The 17,906-nt window shown below is 52.7% G+C and overlaps 1 protein-coding gene across 3 annotated transcripts; it reads right to left on the reverse strand.

The window, feature by feature from the left end:
- Window positions 1–2,229: 2,229 nt before the first annotated feature.
- On the reverse strand, window positions 2,230–10,882 carry PRSS36 (serine protease 36). Of its 3 annotated transcripts, none has more exons than XM_059898011.1 (15): window positions 10,846–10,882; window positions 10,510–10,545; window positions 10,287–10,322; window positions 9,897–10,059; window positions 9,175–9,455; window positions 8,727–8,893; window positions 6,805–7,054; window positions 6,566–6,695; window positions 5,965–6,221; window positions 5,731–5,879; window positions 5,056–5,293; window positions 4,802–4,943; window positions 4,261–4,526; window positions 4,060–4,181; window positions 2,230–3,796 (listed from the first exon to the last, which is right to left on the reverse strand). In XM_059898011.1, exons 1-15 carry the CDS (start codon window positions 10,880–10,882, stop codon window positions 3,518–3,520), a joined length of 2,553 nt encoding a protein of 850 aa, XP_059753994.1. In that variant the 3' UTR covers window positions 2,230–3,517. The 3 variants fall into 3 exon arrangements, with proteins under 3 accessions (XP_059753994.1, XP_059753993.1, XP_059753995.1); XM_059898010.1 differs by having other exon boundaries at window positions 5,716–5,879; XM_059898012.1 differs by lacking the exon at window positions 4,060–4,181 and having other exon boundaries at window positions 4,448–4,526; window positions 5,716–5,879.
- Between the last annotated feature and the right edge of the window lie 7,024 nt (window positions 10,883–17,906).

Here is a 17,906-nt window from a genome sequence, read left to right on the forward strand (position 1 = left end):
CCCCGCCCTCCCTGCTCAGCTCAGCCGGCCTCTCTTGTTGCCAAAGTCCTGAGTCCTCTCAGACCCCTAGGCTGTGTGTGTGTGTGTGTGTGTGTGGCGTGGGAGTTGGGTTGAGCAGCCCCAGGCAGGGCTGGAAACCCGGATGGCTGGATTCCTGACCCAGTGGCTCTCGGTCCCAGGTCTTTCAGGTCTTTCAGGTCTCCCGGACCAGTTATGCCCCCAGGCCCCGGCCTGGCCTGTGTTACCGTGGGGGCCACAGCTGCTTCTCCCTCCTTTCCGCCTGAGGCCTGGCATCTGAGCCCGGGACAGCCAGGTCTGCCCCCGGGCTGGGGCCTTTTCAGGTCCTTCTGTGGAGCCTGCAGCCTCATCTTCTTGTGGTGAGGTGTGGTGAGCATGTCTGGTGGTGCTAATCATTCCACAAATACTTACTGAGCGCCTAATATGTTCCAGGCACAGAAGACGAAGTGGACACTGTCCCTGCCTTCCCTGAGCTCATGGTGAAGTTGGGGTGACAGACTTGAATCATATAATGACACAAGCAATTACAGAATAATTTCAAGCTACGAACTGTGATGGAGAAAAAAGAATGCGGGCTCTGGGAGCCACTTATAGGAGCCTGACCTGGGCTGGCATCAAGAAGGGCTCCTCAAGGAGGTGCCTTTAGAACTGAGACCTAAAGGGATTATGAAAAGGTGTTAACAAGGCAAAGATGGGGAAGGGTGGTCCAGGTGAATCGTCCTCAGAAGGAGGGCGCAGGTGGCCTAGGTTCAGGGAAAGGAGGCCCATGTGCCTGGGTTGGGGGTCAGGAGCCTCCTCTGTGAGTGTATGCATCTGGGCAATTGGGAAAGTGTGTTGGCTTCAAGCTCTAGAAAAATAGAGCCCCACTTGTCCACCTACCTTCCATAAGACTAGGTGTCTGGACCTCTGAGCCAGGACTTCTCAGGGTCCAGGCTGGAGGGCAAGGAATTCCTGGAATGGGAAAGGGGACAAGACCGACTCGGGGGACTTCCCTGGTGGCTCAGTGGTTAAGAATCCGCCTGCCAATGCAGGAGACACGGGCTCGAGCCCTGGTCCGGGAAGATCCCACGTGCTGCGGAGCAACTAAGCCCGTGTGCCACAACTACTGATCCTGCGCTCTAGAGCCCGCGAACCACAACTACTGAAGCCCGTGCGCCTAGAGCCCGTGCTCCGCAACGAGAAGCACCGCAACGAGTAGCCCGCGCACCGCAACGAAGAGTAGCCCCCGCTCGCCGCAACTAGAGAAAGCCCGTGCGCAGCAATGAAGACCCAACGCAGCCATAAATAAATTAAGTAAGTAAATACATTTATTAAAAAAAAAAAAGACTGACTCGGGAAGGGGTCTAAGCTGGGGTGGAGGGGGAAGACCCTGGACACTGTGGGTGGGTTTGGGTAGAGGACAGGGTATATTAAATGTTTGTGGGGGATGACATACGAGTGACTGACTGGCTATGGGTGATCTCGGGTGGCCTCGGCCTGCAGCGGCTTGAAGCAGGATTTCCGTTCTCTGGCCGGAGACTGAAGTCAGGCCGTGGCAGTGAGAGCGCTGAATCCCAGCCACTAGACCACCAGAGGACCAGTGGCCAGTGACAAGGCCCTGTCCCGTCAGCTGTGACGGGAAATGAATTTCCACAAAGAGACAGAAAGTAGTGAAACAAGTAATGTGTTTATTAGGAGGAAAAAGGGTACGTGTGGATAGACACATGGGTGGACTCAGAGAGAGAGTCGCGCCCTCGTGGGTAGTTTGAATCACTTATATGGGGCATTTCTTCCAGGTTTCCTTTGGCCAATCATCTTGCTTTCTCTGCCTCTGAGTCCGTACTTGGTTTACCTCAGGGTCCTCCCACGTGTACGTGCGCAACTCTTAGCCAAGATGGATTCCAACAAAGAGGTCTATGGATAGGTTGGCATCACTTACTGTGGGGTGGCACCCCCTCCTTTTTGACCTCTGAGGAGCCTTTCTGCGCATGTATAGTCGGGAAGGTCTCCTTGACGTCGAGAATGAGACATATATGGTCTCTTATCTGGGCAGGGCTTAGCTCTTCCTCCTCCTCCTCTTCATCTTGGAGTATCTGCCCACAGGGGACAAATTCCAGCTACTCAGCCTGGGGCCCATCTATCTCCTGCCTCATGGGGAGCAGGTAGGGGTGTATGTCCCTGTGGAGATAGATGCAGGGGAATATTCTCTTTGGGATCTGGCAGCTGAAGATAAGCCAGGCCCGGGAATTCCCTGGCTGTCCAGCGGCTAGGACTCCGCGCTTCCACCGCAGGGGGCAGGGGTTCGATCCCTCGTCAGGGAACTAAGATCCCGCATGCCGTGCAGTGCGGGCAAAGAAAAAAAAAAAAAAGATTAGCCAGGGCCTTTAAGAACCTCTGCCCATCTTCTCAATCTCCCAAGAACTTCCAGCGTCCCTGTAAGGTCTCCCCTCCCCAGCCTTCTGCCTACTCAACTCAGAGATGGTGACCCCAGCCCCAGAGGTGACCCCTCTGCCACCCTCAGCACCCCTCCTGCCCCGGATGGGTCTCCCTTTGCCCTTATTCTTTGCTAGAACCTCTTCTATGACTTGTTCCTGATCCCCAGTCCATGTGTTCCCCACCACGTTGGGAGCACTTCATGCGCTTGTCAAGGCCCGAGCTGTGCCGGGACTTAGCAGTTAGCAGGGAACGTGGTTGAATGAAGGCAGGGAGGTGCACTGGTAAGTGGGGTGGGCGGAGGTAGTGAGATGTACATATAGGGGACTCTTGATGGGGCCCAAACCCTGGGGGCACTGGGCAGGATGTGGTGGACCCTTGAAGGGTACAAGTGTCATGTGTGTGTACTGGGGACACTGGAGGTGAACACTCTGGGGCACCATTCATCAGGGTATGTGTATGGGGGAGGCTCCGTGCGGGTACAGGATATGGCAGACAGACCCTGGATTCCCAGACTCCTGGACCCTTCCTCTGACCCTCACCCCTAGTCCTTCTTGCTCTGGGGGGAGGGGCAGCAGAGTCCAAGAGAGCTAGGGCTGAGGTGCCCAGCAGGTGCGTGCTGGGGATGCTGGTTCCACTGGGGAGGTGACACACACCCAGCTGGCCCCTTGACCTCCCCTGCCCTGGGGCAGGAATGAGGGACAGACGCCACATTATCAGGGATACATTTTCTGGGAGCCTAAGGCCTGACCCACAGAGGCCCAGGAGGGAGAGGCCCGCCCCCTGGGGCTTCCCCCGGTCCCTCAGCCTGCCCCCAGCAATGCCACAAGGCCACGTGTGTCTCTGTTTACACCTTTGTGGTCTGCTGGCTCCCACTGCCCTCCAGCATGCCAGGGCCCATAATAGCTGGGCACTGAGGCCCAGTTGTCTGAAGCCGCCGCAGTCTAGGTGGGTGGGGCGCTCTGGAGGTTCTGGGTAAGGGAACAGAGCCGGTTGGGCCACATTCCAGCCCCACCGGGCCGGGAAGTAGAGGGCTGGAGGGGGTGGGGGGGGGTGAAGGGGAGGTGGCCCAGGGACCCAGGCCGCCTCAGCCCTGCATCAGGAGGGTCAGTAGCAGCAGGAAAAGAGCAGCTCGAGGGGAACCTGAGGCCCTGGACATGTCAGGGGGACAGAGGTCACCGCCTTCTGGGAGCCAGTGGGGGAAGCCACTGGGGGGCAGGAAATACGCCTCCCCCACTGTCTGGGAGATCCAGGTCTCTTCAGGTCCGATGGCGGCAAATAGCTCCCTGCTGCCTCGAATAGCCATGCCCACGAGGACCCAGGAGCCTCCCTCAGTCTGGCACAGGAGCGGAGGTGCTGAGGTCACCTGCAGCATCAGAGCCAGGACCAAAAGGGTCTCTTACCCTTCCTTCTGGTCCCCTGCACCTTCTAGGGCCCAGCCACAAAGCACTGCTTGTCTCCATCCTCAGGCATCTTGGCCCCTGGTCTCTCTCAAGGTTCAGCCAGGAAGCACTGCTTCTTCCTATCTGAGACCCAGCACCCAAGAATTCCATCCCTGCCCTCTCCCTGGTGTCCAGCTGCCCAGCACTGCCTCTCCCCTGCCTGGACCAGGATACCCAGGCTCCGTACCTCACACCTGTCCTCCTGCCCCTCTGCATACAGGACACAGAGAGTTCCAGGGGGCAGAATGCCCTGATAGAGGCAGTGACAGAGTCGTGGTGTCAAGATGGAGACAGCAGCAGCCACAGGGACTAGAGAGAGGAAGGAAGGTTGTCCCAGGGATTCTGGTGTGTCCAGCCACTTCTCACCCCCAGGACCCAGGGCTCTCACCTCGGTCCTGGGGGTCCTTCCAGCCCAGTACCCAGCAGCTGGCCCCCAGCGGAGTACCCCCTGGGTGAAGGCAGATGGGCAAGGCTGATGGGGAGGGCTCCACCCGGGAGCTCAGCTCCAGGAGGGCCAGGGGGGGCCGAAGTCCCAGGTGCCGGGGCAGGCGGATGCTGATGACCAGCCGGGAAACCTGGTGGCTCTGTGGGAGGGGGCTGGCCCCAGCCCGGCCCAGGTACACTTCAATATAAGGCACTGTTGTAGAGCCCAGCCTGTTGGAACAAGGTCCAGTGTCACTTCCTGTTCCCCTCATTGCTGATAAAGTCCTTCCCAGTCCAGGGGAAAGGGTGGAATGAATCTCCAGGGTCATTCCACTACCTCCTTCATTCATTATTCCTCCTTCCAAATCTCTCTTCTGTCTCAAAACACTTCGCAGCAATTACCCTGTGCTATAAAAGCCCCAAAGGGAGAACAAACCTCTATTGAAAGAGTCCTTTGGCCCATCTCCCAATTTTTCCCTCTTGCCAGGGAGATGGGTGAGACCCACCTGAGGATACAGTGAGTGGCTGCCAGGACCCAGCCTGGGGCCACGAGGACCCCAGTGCAGACTCGCTCTCCAGCTACATGCACCTCTGCCAGCCAGGGCCACAGGACCCCCATCAGAGCCGGCTCTGGCCGCAGTCCACAGGCTAGGGAGAGGAGGCGACTCCCTCAGTGGGGGCCCAACAGCTGACCCCCAAAGCCCCTACCATGGATCTAAGCACTCCCAGGAGCCCCCAAGCCCCACAGGCACCTCCTCACCGCCATGCTCTGTGTGAGGGGGACAAGTTTGTGTCTCAGTCTCCTCCCCCTCAGGGCCCCAGTCCCAGGCCAGCTGGTCCTCCAGGTAGGCTCCCCGAGTCACATGGCTGATCCATGGGCCGTGGGTCTGCAGCGGGTAGAAGGCTCTGGGACGCAGGCAGTCACTGGGTAAGTCTCTGATTCCAGCCAGGAACCAGGTCCCCTCTTCCCGGCATAGAAGGCTCCAATGAGAGTAGTTCTGCAGCGAGAGAGTGTGTGTGTTACCAGCCTCTACGTGTGTGCCAGTTGATGAGGGGATACCAAAGGTCCTGGGGCTTTCCTGGACTCCACGCTCTCGCGTACTCGCACATAACATATCCCACCTCCTCCAGGCCAGGCTCCAATACAAACCTGTGCAATAAGTCGGCCCTCACTTTAGGATTCTCTTTAAACCTAGAGGTAGCGAAAAGGCCCGCCGTGCGTCACGGCGGGTCTCGGGGCCCCGCCCCGCCCCCCGCAAAGTCCTTCAGGGCCAGGCTTCGCCCCAGCGCGTTCTGGCCCCGCCTTAACCCCGTCTCCGTCCCCAGATCGCCGAGCCCGGTTCCCGTCTCTCTCAGGCCCCGCCCCCAGTCTGCCCCTCCCTCCTACTCAGACCCATGGGCCCCTCCCCCCGCCGCTCACCCAGCAGCGGCCCGCCACCTCCTCCTCCTGGTAGGCGGGGCAGAGAGCTTGCGGCGGCTCTCCCGGCGGCGGCACTGACGCCCCCTGGCGGCCATACAGGCAATGACACCACCAGATGCCCAACAGCTCCGCCTCAAGCAGCGAACCGGCCCCGGGCGCTGGTTCTGGAAGAGAAAGGGAGGAGGCCTGCGCTGCGGTGGTGTCCGGCCCGGCTCCCACCCGCCCGGCCCGAGCCGGGCCCCTGCTCACCCGTGTGGCCCCAGCGAGCCAGGCGGCAGCGGCTCCCGGGTAGGAAATAGTGTTCTGGGTGGGGTAGGCACACTGGCTGCGGGGCCGCGCTCAGGTTCACGGGCGCGCGCAGCTGCAGCAGCGCCAGGTTCGAGGCGTCGTCCCACGAGGCGTTGTCGTGCGGCACGAGGCGTGCCACCCGCTCCGCGCGCGGCCGCGAGGGCAGCATCACGCGCCAGTTGTCCAGGTCGCGGGGCGGGAGGTCTGAGCTGATGCGGCTGCGGGATGGGGAGACTGGGGACGTGGGCTGGATCCCGCATGCTCAGCTCTAAACCTCCACCTGTGGCTTAGACTCTGGATCTCCAGGCAGGATTCTGCATCCCCGTCCTGAGACCTGTGCACTCAGACCCCCACCCCACAATCCTGGGTCGAATTCGTATTACCCCTCTATTCGCCCCTGAGAGACTAGGACCCCGATTTTTGAGCTGGATCATACACCTCCCAATGGTACCCCACTCCCCTACCCCTATCCTACCCAGGGGAAGGGCTGGGCCAGTTAGATAGTGTCTCAGACTGATGGGGGAAGGGGCAAGAATCTGCCTGAGACTGGGTTTTCACTCACCCCGGAAAGCAGCTGGCAGGTGCCAAGACCCAGCTTTCAGACACCAGTGCCCCATAGCAGGGTCTGGATCCTGGGACCATCACCTGGGCTTCCCAGGGCCAGGCCCCTGGCCTCGAGGCCTTCCCGCACTCTGAGGGGTGAGAGGCCTGAGTGAGGGGGCTTCCTGAACCCCACGCAGTTCCCACCTGAACTCAAATCTCCCAGATCCAGCTGACATCCAGGGGTCCTGCCCCGCTCACCTGGCAGGGCGATGGTGCAGTTCTCATCCGTGGGCTCGGGGAGACCTGACTGGGGCTCCGGGGACTGGGTGGGAAAGGCAGGGCCAGGCTCTGAGCCCAACACCTGTTCCCTTATCCATGCCTCATAGGGAGCCACAGCAGTGAAGACTCCGGGGCGGTTCCTCCGTCCACAGCCAAAGCCAAAGCTGGTGATTCCCGCCTGGAACCATCGGCCACCTTCCTTGCAGACCAGGGGCCCCCCAGAGTCTCCCTGATGATAGATGACTTAGTGTCACGGGATCAGCCCAGAGACCCACCAGCTTATACCGGACCACCTTGCAAAGGTTCTACACCTCTTCTGGTTGGCCCTACATACAGCTACCTTCTCCTAGAAACCTTTGTTGGCTGTGCCTTGTCCTCTGTAATCCCTACAACTCTAAACAGAAGAAAGCCTTGTAAAGTAGAAAGGCTGATGAGCAGTCAAAGCCAGGAGCACCAAGCTAACGCATTAAAGGCCATGCCAGAGAGGCCTGCAGGTCTCACTCAGAGCCAATGATTCTTGTTCAATAAATAGTTCAAACAAACCCTGTCTTTGATTTCCAAGTTGTTAGAATTCCTTGTTAAAGTTTTAAAGTAAATCAGAGATGCCAGCATTCAGGAGGAAAAGGCTGTTGGAAATAGGCTATTAGAAAAGCATCAAGAAGGGACAGTTTGAAGGCAAGTAAGGAGGAAGAACTACAAGAAACAGACACTAAAACAAGGGTTCTGGGGCCATTTAATGCTGGGGCATTGTCCCTAAGATATCACTATATTCCAGGTTAGGCACCTCTGTGACCCGAGGAGGGTTACAAAGAAGGCGCAGAATCATCTAGAATTGTGCTGTCCAATATGGTAGACACTAGCCCCATGTGGCTATTTGAATTAATTAAAATTAAATAAAATTAAAATTCAATTCCTTGATCACACTAGCCACCTTTCAAATGTTCAATAGCCAGTGTAGCTAGTGACTATCATACCAGACAGGGCAGATAGAAAACATTTCCATCATCATAGGAAGTTTTATTCGACAGCACTGGTCTAGAGGAAGTTGAATTGTTGGCAGTCCTGTTCAAGAAAGCAGGGATTATGTCCCTAGGTCCTGGAACTTCATAACTGGGAAGGACCCTGAAAACCATCTAGCCTGAATCCCCATCACCACCATGCATGCTTGAGTGCCCTCAAAACTGTGTGCCATTGGAGGAACATTTCTGGGGAAAATGGTTAAAATATATCATGTTTTGGCCTTCAGCAGGTTATCTGGAAAATTCCCTTCTGTGAAGGATTAATTCATTAAAGAAAATAACTATTTGTTGAGTATCTACTAAGTAATAGGTGCTGTGCTATAGGCTAGGATATGGGATAATAATATAATGATAATAATAATGGTAATAATAATAGCTAATACTTATTTAGCTCTTACTAAGGATCAGGCACTGTTCTAAATGTTTTTTACATGTACAAATTTATTTAGTTATCATAATGATTAATAAATCATATGATGATTTATTTAATCATCATAACCTCCTGACGAGGTTACTGCCGACAAGTAACACTATCATCCCCATCTTCCAGATGCGAAAATCTGCACAGAGAGGTCAAATAACTTGGCCAAGGCTATACAGCTAATAAGTGGTGGCACTGAGCTTCTAACCAGGCTAACACTCCAGAGTCCGGCATGTGACCACTGCACTACACTGCCATCGATAATAGTGCCCATTTGTTGAGCCCCAAGTTCTGTCCATTTGTAATCTTCACATCAATCCCATCCACTGGCAATCTTGCCCTCTTTTTGCATATGAGGTTCAGAAATATGAGAGAGATGGGATTTGTCTATTACTCCTACTGCTTCCTATTGGTGAGGGCTCTGCCTGGCCCTTCAGGCGGGTGCGGGGGCCTCCCCTCACCTGGCAGGTGTCCCTGCGGCCCTCTGGGTAGCCAGCACACAGCATTCCTGGCAATAGCTGGAAAGTGAGATTGAAGGGACCAGGCCGGCTGTAGAGACACTGACAGGCAGCTTCTCCCAGCAACCTTAGCTCCACTTCTTGTAGCACCCAGGGGAGAGGCAGGGGGTCTGTGGGCAGAACCAGAGAAGAAATGCTGTGAGTCAGGAATGCAGCCCCCTGTTCCCCAGGGCTCAGCTTGGTCCCCTCCAGCTGCCTCCCGGACATCTTTGTCTCTGAGCCCACCACGTCCCAAACCAATGTCCCCTCCCGCTCCTCTCTTCCTACAGCCTCATCTCAGGAACGGCCCCATCAAGCGTCCAGTGCGGGCTGCCCTGGGGCCCCACCTGGTGCCTCCACCTCCCCAATAACCCACCTCCTGAGACGCCCCCCGCCCCCGGGCCCCACTCACCGGCCTCCTGGACGTCCCCCCAGCCCGTGGCCCAGCAGGCGGTGCCGTGAGCGAAGCGGTGCGAGGCGCGGGGCAGGCAGACGGGCCGCACGGCGGGGCCCAGCCGGGCGGGAGAGGCCAGGCGCAGCAGGGCCACGTCGGCACCCCTTTCCACGCCGCTGTAGTTGTCCGGCACCAGGATGGCGGCCACCGCGCGGACGTGCGCGCCGTCCAGGGGCCCGTCCTGGGAGTGCACGCCCAGCACTACCGACCACTCGGCCGCGGGCTCCAAGGTCCCGTTCCTGCGCCGAGGCCGAGGCCGGGGTGGGGTTAGGTGGACCGCATGGAGGGGGCAGGCCTCGTGGGGCTGGGGGCTTGGAACCAGGGAGAAGGTGGGGTCAGCGGGAAGCCAGGAGGGGCGGAATCCGATCCGGATTCGGGGCTGGGGCGACCGAGGTTGAGACAGACTCCTGAAAGGGGGAGCAGCGGTTGCGATTTGGAGGTGCTTGATGGGGGGCCTGGGAAAGATGGAATTCAGACTCGGATATTTGGTGGAGTGGTGGGCGGAGTCTGCTGGCGGCCTCACCACACCCCGAACCTGGATACCCCGCAGAGCACTTAGCTTCAGGAGGGCGGGCAGGCGGGGGTAGCTGGGCTTCAATTTAGCCTTGAGTCCGCGGGACCCAGCTGCGGGGCGGGCTTGGCTTTTGAAAGAAAGGGGCTGGACGTGGGCGAATACTCACGTCACGAAACAGTGAGCGGCCGAGAGGACCCAGGACGGGGCGATGAGGGAGCCCCCGCAGATGTGGCCCCCGCCCTGATGCAGGCTCACCTGCCACGGCCAGGTGCCCGGCTGCGCGTCTGAGCCCCCCATGATTCGGGCAGAGGGCTCAGGGCGACCGCAGTCTGCAATGGGATACCGTGGAGGTCATCACCTGCCCCTGTTCCCCAAGCCAGAGGCCCAGGTAACTGAGGGCAAAGCCCCACCCCCCAATCCACTTCAGTTTGCCCCCGAACAGGGAACAAAGAGAACCTGGGCACTTCTAAGTTTCTGATCATTTCCACCTCCCTCATCGCTTAGCCAGCTTTAACCTCCTTTAAGATCTGAGGACCAGCCCCCCACCCTTCCTTACCCAGATCTTCAGGTTCTTCTTGGGTAGGACTGAGAGCTGGGAATCACAGGGTAAAAAGAGGAAGATATTGGTGACATCCAGCCCTTGACAGTGCCCAGCTGCTATCTTCCTACTTTCCTCTTCCCCAATTCCCTGCCCTCTCGGCCGCCCTGCCAGCACCCATGCTACCCCTCCCATCTTTTCTGCCTCTGTGGGTGATATTCCCCTAGTCCAACTGCCTTACCTGAGTCCTGGAAGGCTCCTGGGATGGGGCTTATGGCTGGAAAGATGGAGTCAGGAAGAGGCTGGAGACCTATTCTTACAATACGCCCTCCCTGACCCCCTCCCCCCAAGCTTTACAGGTACTCCATCCCCCCGTGGCACCCAGGCCTCCTTTCCTCCTCCTCTCATATGCTATTCCTTCCCCTCCCGACACCTCACTCCCACCTTCTCTGATGTCCTCCTCCCCTGCCTCCTCTGACACCCCACTCCCCAGGCAGACCCCTGGAGTCCTGCTTTCCAGCTCCCCAGATGTTAGAAGCCAGGCCCCTTAGAACCATGCCCTGTCCCCTGAGGTTACCAAGGATCGCAAGTGGGAGAAGCAGGTGCTGGGACATGGTACATTTGAGTCAGCTGGAGGCACAGAGATCGGTGAAGATCTGCTCCCTGCCACAGCTCTGTCTCTGCCTAGGCAGCCTGTGACTCCTGATGGTCCCAGGGACAGCCCCACCCTCCCTGGCTGGAGCCCATCTCTGGGAATCTGAGTGGATCTGGGGCTAGAAGGAGGAAGTAAGGAGCCTGAAGTCCCCACCCAGAGCCCTGTGCGTGTCTCACATCTCTAGAGGCCCAGTGTGGGTGTTGGGGGCAGGTGTCCTCGCTCCAGGACACTTACTGGGTGGGAAAACCCGCAAAGGCAGAAGGAGAGGACAGCCAGGGGCTGGGAGGCCAAAGTTCTGGGTCCTTGGTGAGGCAGGGCTGCAGGTCAGCAGTTGCCTTTGGGACAGAGAAAGTGGCCCCTCAGTGGCGTGACTCACCTGAGACTTCATCTCTCTTTGGGGTGTGGCTACCCCAATGGCTTGGCCTTTTCTTCTCACACAGCTCTGGTTACTGGAGTTGCTGGCCAGGTCTGGGACGGGAGCCCTAGGGAATTCGATCCCATCCCAACAAAAGGATCACAGATTCCGGCAGGTTGGGCAGGACATAGGATTCTGGGAGGGGGCTGGGCAGGCTGGTAAGGCTGAGAAAGACTCCACCCTTCTTTGTGTCAATGTAAGTACTCTCAGGTGTTTTGCCACTTACTCTGTGTGACCTTAGGAAAGTCACTCAACCCATCAGTATATTCAGTAGGAGTCTACTTAAGAAATATGGTGCCTCGAAGAGGAATTGAGGAGAGTTTAATGAAGGAACTATTTACAGAGGTGTAGGCAGGGAACAGGGAAACCGACAGGGATGGTGAAGCACCCAGGGGGCTAGCAGTAACAGAGAGCCCTGCCTGAAGGGGCAAAGAGAGGGAGCAGATACTGGAACCGGGAAAGAGAGAGCTGGGCTGTAGGAGAGGGCCAGCCAACAGGAGTGTCTTCAATGGAGGAAGGCAACCTTTATCAACCTGTGGCTCAGCAGGGAGGGAGCTGGGAAAGAAAAGTCCCTATCTTACTCTTCTCCTACCCTCTGATCACCTGCCAGCTCCTCCCATCATCTGAAACCTACCAGAAGTCAGAGTGCAAGGGAGCCCCGTGATGTGGTCCATAAAGGTCATCTTCTGGGGGAACAGATCAGGATGGAGAAGTGTGGGGAATGGAAATGGAGGGTCAAACAAAAAGTATCCACACAAATATATCTATTTTCTTATCAATAACATAAGCTAATAATAACAATACTCTATTAGTCCAGTTTCCCTAGAAAACAGAGGCCTAGGCAAAGCCTACATGCTGTTTCTTTTTTGGGAAGTACAATCCCAGGGCAGCAAGAGTAAAGGAAAATGAGAAGTGATCAGGGAGAGAGGAAATGCAAATACAGAGACCCAACAAGTGATTGACTGGATTCAACTGATAATCTTGTTAACTTTAGCTAGTCCGTGGCAGGAAATGAAGGTCAACCTGATGGTGTGAAAATTACTAAAGGGAAACCTCACTGAAATGGAGTTGGGAGGCCAGAAGGGGGAGCTCTCACGCACATACTACTTGATGTCAATAGAGTTCCCTACTGGAAGAGACATCGCTTTGCATCTCCAGCAGGAAGTGACACTACTTTTCTACCCCCAGCAGGAGGAAGAAAGATTTTCTCCCTGCCTGGCAGCAGCTCAGCCAATGAGAGACTGTCATAACTCAGCCAGTGAAAAGCCACTACGCTTTGAACTCCCAGTTTCTTCGAATGGACTTTTTGTTTATAACAGCCCCTCTCAACTTCCCCCTCTCCTCTATAAAAGAGTTAACTCTCCTTTGCGCTACCTGGCTTGCATGTGGTTTGCCATAGTTGCATGTCCCAAATGGCAAATCTTTGTTGCTCCCGAATAAACCCATTTTGCTGGTAAAATAACTGGCTGTTGTATTGTTTTAGGATAACAACTTCAGACTTGTTAACACAATCCTCGGATTTCTAAGTCTCCCCCGGCACTCATTTGTAGGCATTTGCCCCTCCAAAGATAAAGAACCAGTCATTTATTCAACAAACACTCAGAAAAATGAGGCATGGGAAGAAAGAAGGTAGGAAGAAGAGGGTGTGGAGAGTGGCTAATGCAAAGCATGCACGCCACGAAGACCCTCACCTACAAACTGCTTCCTCCAATTCAGCAGTTAAGTGTTTTGGTCTCAGGACCTCCTTAGAAATCTTAAAAATTATTGAGGAATCTAAAGAGGTTTCGCTTATGTGCCTTATATCTATCAATATTTACTGTATTTGAAATTAAAACTGAGAAATACTTGAAACACATATTAATTCATTAAAAAGAAATTCATTATGTTAATGTAAATAACATATTTTTATGAAAAACAGCTACATTTCCAAAACCAATAAAAAGGTGAGAAGAGTGGCATTGTTTTACACTTTTGAAAACCTTTTTTAGTGTCTCGATTAATAGAATACAGCTGGATTCTCATCTCTGCTTCTGCATCCAGTCTATTGGGACATCATGTGTCAAGAATCCTTTGGAGGGCTTCCCTGGTAGCGCAGTGGTTAAGAATCCACCTGCCGAGGCAGGGGACACGGGTTCGAGCCCTGGTCCTGGAAGATCCCACATGCCGCGGAGCAACTAAGCCCGTGCGCCACAACTACTGAGCCTGCGTTCTAGAGCCCGTGAGCCACAACTACTGAAGCCTGTGCGCCTAGAGCCCGTGCTCTGCAACAAGAGAAGCCACCGCAATGAGAAGCCCGCGCACCACAACGAAGAGTAGTCCCTGCTCGCTGCAACTAGAGAAAGCCCGTGCGCAGCAACGAAGACCCAACATAGCCAAAAATAAAATAAATAAATTTATAAAAACAATGATACAAACGAACTTGTATACAAAACAGAAGCAGACTCACAGACACAGATAACAAACTTATGGTTACCAAAGGGGAAAGGGCGGCGGGAGGGAGGGATAAATTAGGAGTTTGGGATTAACATATACACACTACTATATATAAAATAGATAAACAGCAAGGACCCACTGTGTAGCACAGGAAACTATACTCAATATTGTGTAGTAACCTATAAGGGAAAAGAATTTGAAAAACAGAATCACTTTGTCATACACCTGAAACTAACACAACATTGTAAATTAACGATACTTCAATAAATAAATAATGAATAAATAAATAAATAAATAAATAAAACAGAACCCATTTTATTATCTCTCTTTGTTGTGTGGGGTGACTGGGCTCCGCTGGGTTGTTCTTCTGCTGATCCAGCTTGGGGTCTCTCATGTGGTTGCAGTCGGATGCAGCTGGGGCTGGAAACTTCTGGATGTTCACCTGGGTTGGCTGGGCCTCTCTCCTTCTCCACGTAATGTCAAGGTCTCTCCTCTCCATGTAGTCACTCTACATGGTCTCTCCAGCAAGGCAGCTGGACTTCTTACTGGTGGCGCAGAAGTTCCCAAGAACTCTAGAGCAGACACTGCCATGCCTTCTTGGGGCTTAGGCCTGGACTGGCACAGCTCCACTGCTGCAGCATTCTACTGGTTAAAAAGAGTCACAACCTAGCACAGATTTCAATGAGAAGGGGATTACAAAGGGTATGAATACTAGAAGGCATGCTTCCTTGAGGGGGTCATCTTTGGAGCTGACCTACCACAGACTCTAACAGGTACTTCACAAAAAGAGGCTACCCAACTGCCAATATGCATATGAAAAGCTGTGCAAGATGACTTGAGAGAAATGAAAATGTAAACCATCAAGAGATTCCACCAAACACCCACCAGAATGGGCTAAAATTTTAAAAGCTGTCGATGCCAAATGTTGGTGAAGATATAGAGTGAGTGAAATTCTCATACACTGCTGAGGGGTGGGGATGGTGGGCAGAAAATTGGTAATATTCACTAAAGCTGAACATATATCTATACCATGACCCAATAACGATACTCCTATGATTAGACACAAGAGAAATGAGTGCACCAAAAGACATGAGTGTAACAAAGTGTCTGTTGAAGCTTTATTCATAAGAGACAAAACCCAGAAACAACATTAATGCCTAGTAACAGGAAAATTGATAAATCAATTGTAATATATTCATACAATGGAATACTATGCAGCAATAAAAAAGGATGAATTACTGATATGTACACCCACACGGATGGATCTCACAGAAATTATGTTCAACATATATAAGTATCATAACTGTATGATTCCAATTATATAAAATTCAAGAACAAAACTAATCAAAGATTATAGAAGTCAGAATAGTGGTGACCTCTGGTGGAAGTAGTGACTGGGAAGAGCACAAAAATACTTGTTGGAGTGCAGGAAAGTTCTATATCTTGATCTAGGTGTTGGCTACTCAGGTATATACAAATTCAGAATTTCATTGAGATTTAAGATTAGCACACTTTGTGCACTTTTACTGTGTGGTCGTTATGCCTGAATAAAAAGAGACAAAGCACATTTTGCAGTTAAGTGGATTCCAGGGTCAATTAAGGAAAAACAACTGAGCCAGCTCCAAAAATTCTTTCCTAGACCACAAGCTTTGGTAAAAGGTGGAGCATTTCATCAGATACACCAGAGCAGGCATGTTATGTAGTTTCTGAAAGTTTAGCCAAAAGAATGAAGCCCTTTAGGATTGGAGAAACAATAAAAAGCACACTTAAGCAAAGTTGTTGATACTACATTGCTGATAAAAAAGGTAATTTCTTTTAAAAAAAATTGGTAACAAGTTACTTTTTTTTCTGAATTGGCCTTCTCACTAAAAAGGTTGATTATCACTGACCTAGAAAAAAAGACATTCTTGAGATAATCGTTAAAAAATATTGTTTCTCCCAGCCAAGCTTTTGAAAGGTGCTGAGCAGAGGGGGCAGGAGATTGTTTCAACAGGTTAAGGTCAGGGCCACATACACTCCATGTGACTAAGCTGGACAGTGCTGCATCTTCTTGTGAAAAGATGTGCAGAAATTGGAAAAGAATCTGGGGTGTCTGCTCTAACGCACACCAGAAGGGTGTCATCACAGAGCAAGGCTGCAAACATTTTAGTTTGGAAAACTGTTAAAAGTGGATGTAACCCCTGGTAAGTTTGTCAGGTAAAATAGACAATGTTCAGTTAAATCTGAATTTCAGATAATCAATGAACAATTTTTTTGTATAACTATGTCCCACGCAATATTTGGGAAATCATTATTCGTGTTTATCTGAAATTCAGAGTTAATTTGGCATCCTGCACTTTTATTTGCTAAATTTGGCAACCCTATTCCCTTGGCTATAACATTGGCTTGCTAAGTTACTGTGTTGTTGTCTCTCGCTTGGAAGAAGGAGACTTTCTGGAGTGTGTTCCAAAATAACATGAGACGGGGTCTAAAATGCGCACGCCATGTAACTCGGTGCAGTGTCCCTCTGAGTGGGAATATTTGAGAGACCATTGATAAAAGTTGACATATTTGACTTCACTCTGTACCAGAAGCCAAGTTGACTGGTACGGTCAAGATGTCGCCTGAAGCTCCCGCTTGTGGCAGGAAAGAGTAACTGCTCCTCTTTCCATTTCATTCTACCAGACACTCCCATCCCCTGACTCTATCACCTGGTCTCCAGGGACCATGCTGGCACAAGGTCACCACCTGGGCCTCCCTTCCTTTCCCCCAATACATCCCCCAAGCAGCTGAGGCATACTGGAGACAGAAACTGCCCCAGGACTCAGCACTTTGGTCTCAAACGAGCAGCACTACTTCAAGAGTACTCATTTTAGTGAGGTGCAGTCTATGCCATGTGGAGGGTGGTTCTTGAGAGAAAGAGGAAATGATCTGTGTTGGGGTCTGGGAGAGAGACCCTCTGCCTCTGAGGAGAGCAGCTGTGGATGGGTGTGGCTGAGCCTGGTTTAGCCCCTGGGGGTAAGAGAGGGCGCCAGGAGATGATTGGGGTGGGGGTGAGGGCAAGATTTTTGAGAAGCAACTGTGGCAACAAGGCCCTGACTTGGAGGCCTGAGCTCAGGAAGTCTTCTGGACCCGTCTGTAAAGATGGGGGATGAAGCATGGTGGGCCTTGGGTACTCATACCATAGCAGATATTTCTCCTGTAGGCTGTTTGGGTTTTCTGAATTCTAAGCATCTAAAATGAGAGCGTGTATGAGGAGGGAAGCTGTAGATTACAGAAACCCATTCAGATTATATTAATAAAAAACAGGCACATTATTTCAGGTTTCCCCTTATAAAAAATTAATAAACAGAAACCTCAATTAAATAGAGCTGGGAGACCAGAAGGGTCTACAACAGGAAACAGAGCCCAACAGCAAGAAAAAAGACTCCTTTTCTGGCAAAGACTTAGCCAATGAAAAGCCATGGACTCTTTGTTTACTATAGCCCCCCCAACTTCCTTTTCCCCTCTATAAAAGAGTTCTCCTTCCCCTGTTGTACAGGGACTTGCATGTGGCTTGAATTCCCTGCTGATCCCGAATAAACCCATCTTTGCTGGAAAAATAACTGGCAGTCTTTTTATTTTAGGTCAACATTTTGGTGGCCCATACAGAGACCAGAGAAGATCCCTGAAGGCTCTGGGGCTGGTGAGCAGACAGGTGTGGTACCCACAATTGAGCCCATTTTCACTCAGTGCTTTCTCACCAACCCTGGAGTTTGAAGGTGCATCTTCCTCCTGGATCGGAGCTCACACCCTCTTTGCATCTGAAGCTTTCCAGGATTTATTCAGGGTTTATTTTTAGGTTTTGTCTTTTGAGTTAAGGCCTTGTTCTGCATGTGAGTACACATTTGATACTTCAGTCTGATTTTGAGATCAGACTGTTTCAACCAAAGCTGGCTGAAAATGCCTTTGGCCCATTCCTTTGGGAAGATGGGCTGCTTCACTTAAACTGTGCCAGTTTTGCCACCTTTGGCCTATTCCTTTGGAATAAGCTATTCTCTGGAAACTGGCTGAAAAAGTCTTTGGCCTGGCTCCTCTGGGTCCAAGCAGTTTCCTTAGAATTGGCTGATATTAGCTTGCAAGCTGTCTGAATTGAGCTGTTTGAAGCTGGAAGCTG

This window comes from Balaenoptera ricei, chromosome 15, assembly GCF_028023285.1.
Source record: "Balaenoptera ricei isolate mBalRic1 chromosome 15, mBalRic1.hap2, whole genome shotgun sequence".
NCBI lineage: Eukaryota > Metazoa > Chordata > Mammalia > Artiodactyla > Balaenopteridae > Balaenoptera > Balaenoptera ricei.

Coding starts and splice junctions, on each gene's coding strand:
- PRSS36 (XM_059898010.1), bottom strand. CDS start 10,882: ATGTCCCAGCACCTGCTTCTCCCACTTGCGATCCTTG. Junction 9,456..9,896: donor GCCGCTCACTGTTTCGTGAC/GTGAGTATTCGC, acceptor GCCTCGGCGCAG/GAACGGGACCTTGGAGCCCG. Junction 5,294..5,715: donor AGGTGGCGGGCCGCTGCTGG/GTGAGCGGCGGG, acceptor CTCTCGCTGCAG/AACTACTCTCATTGGAGCCT.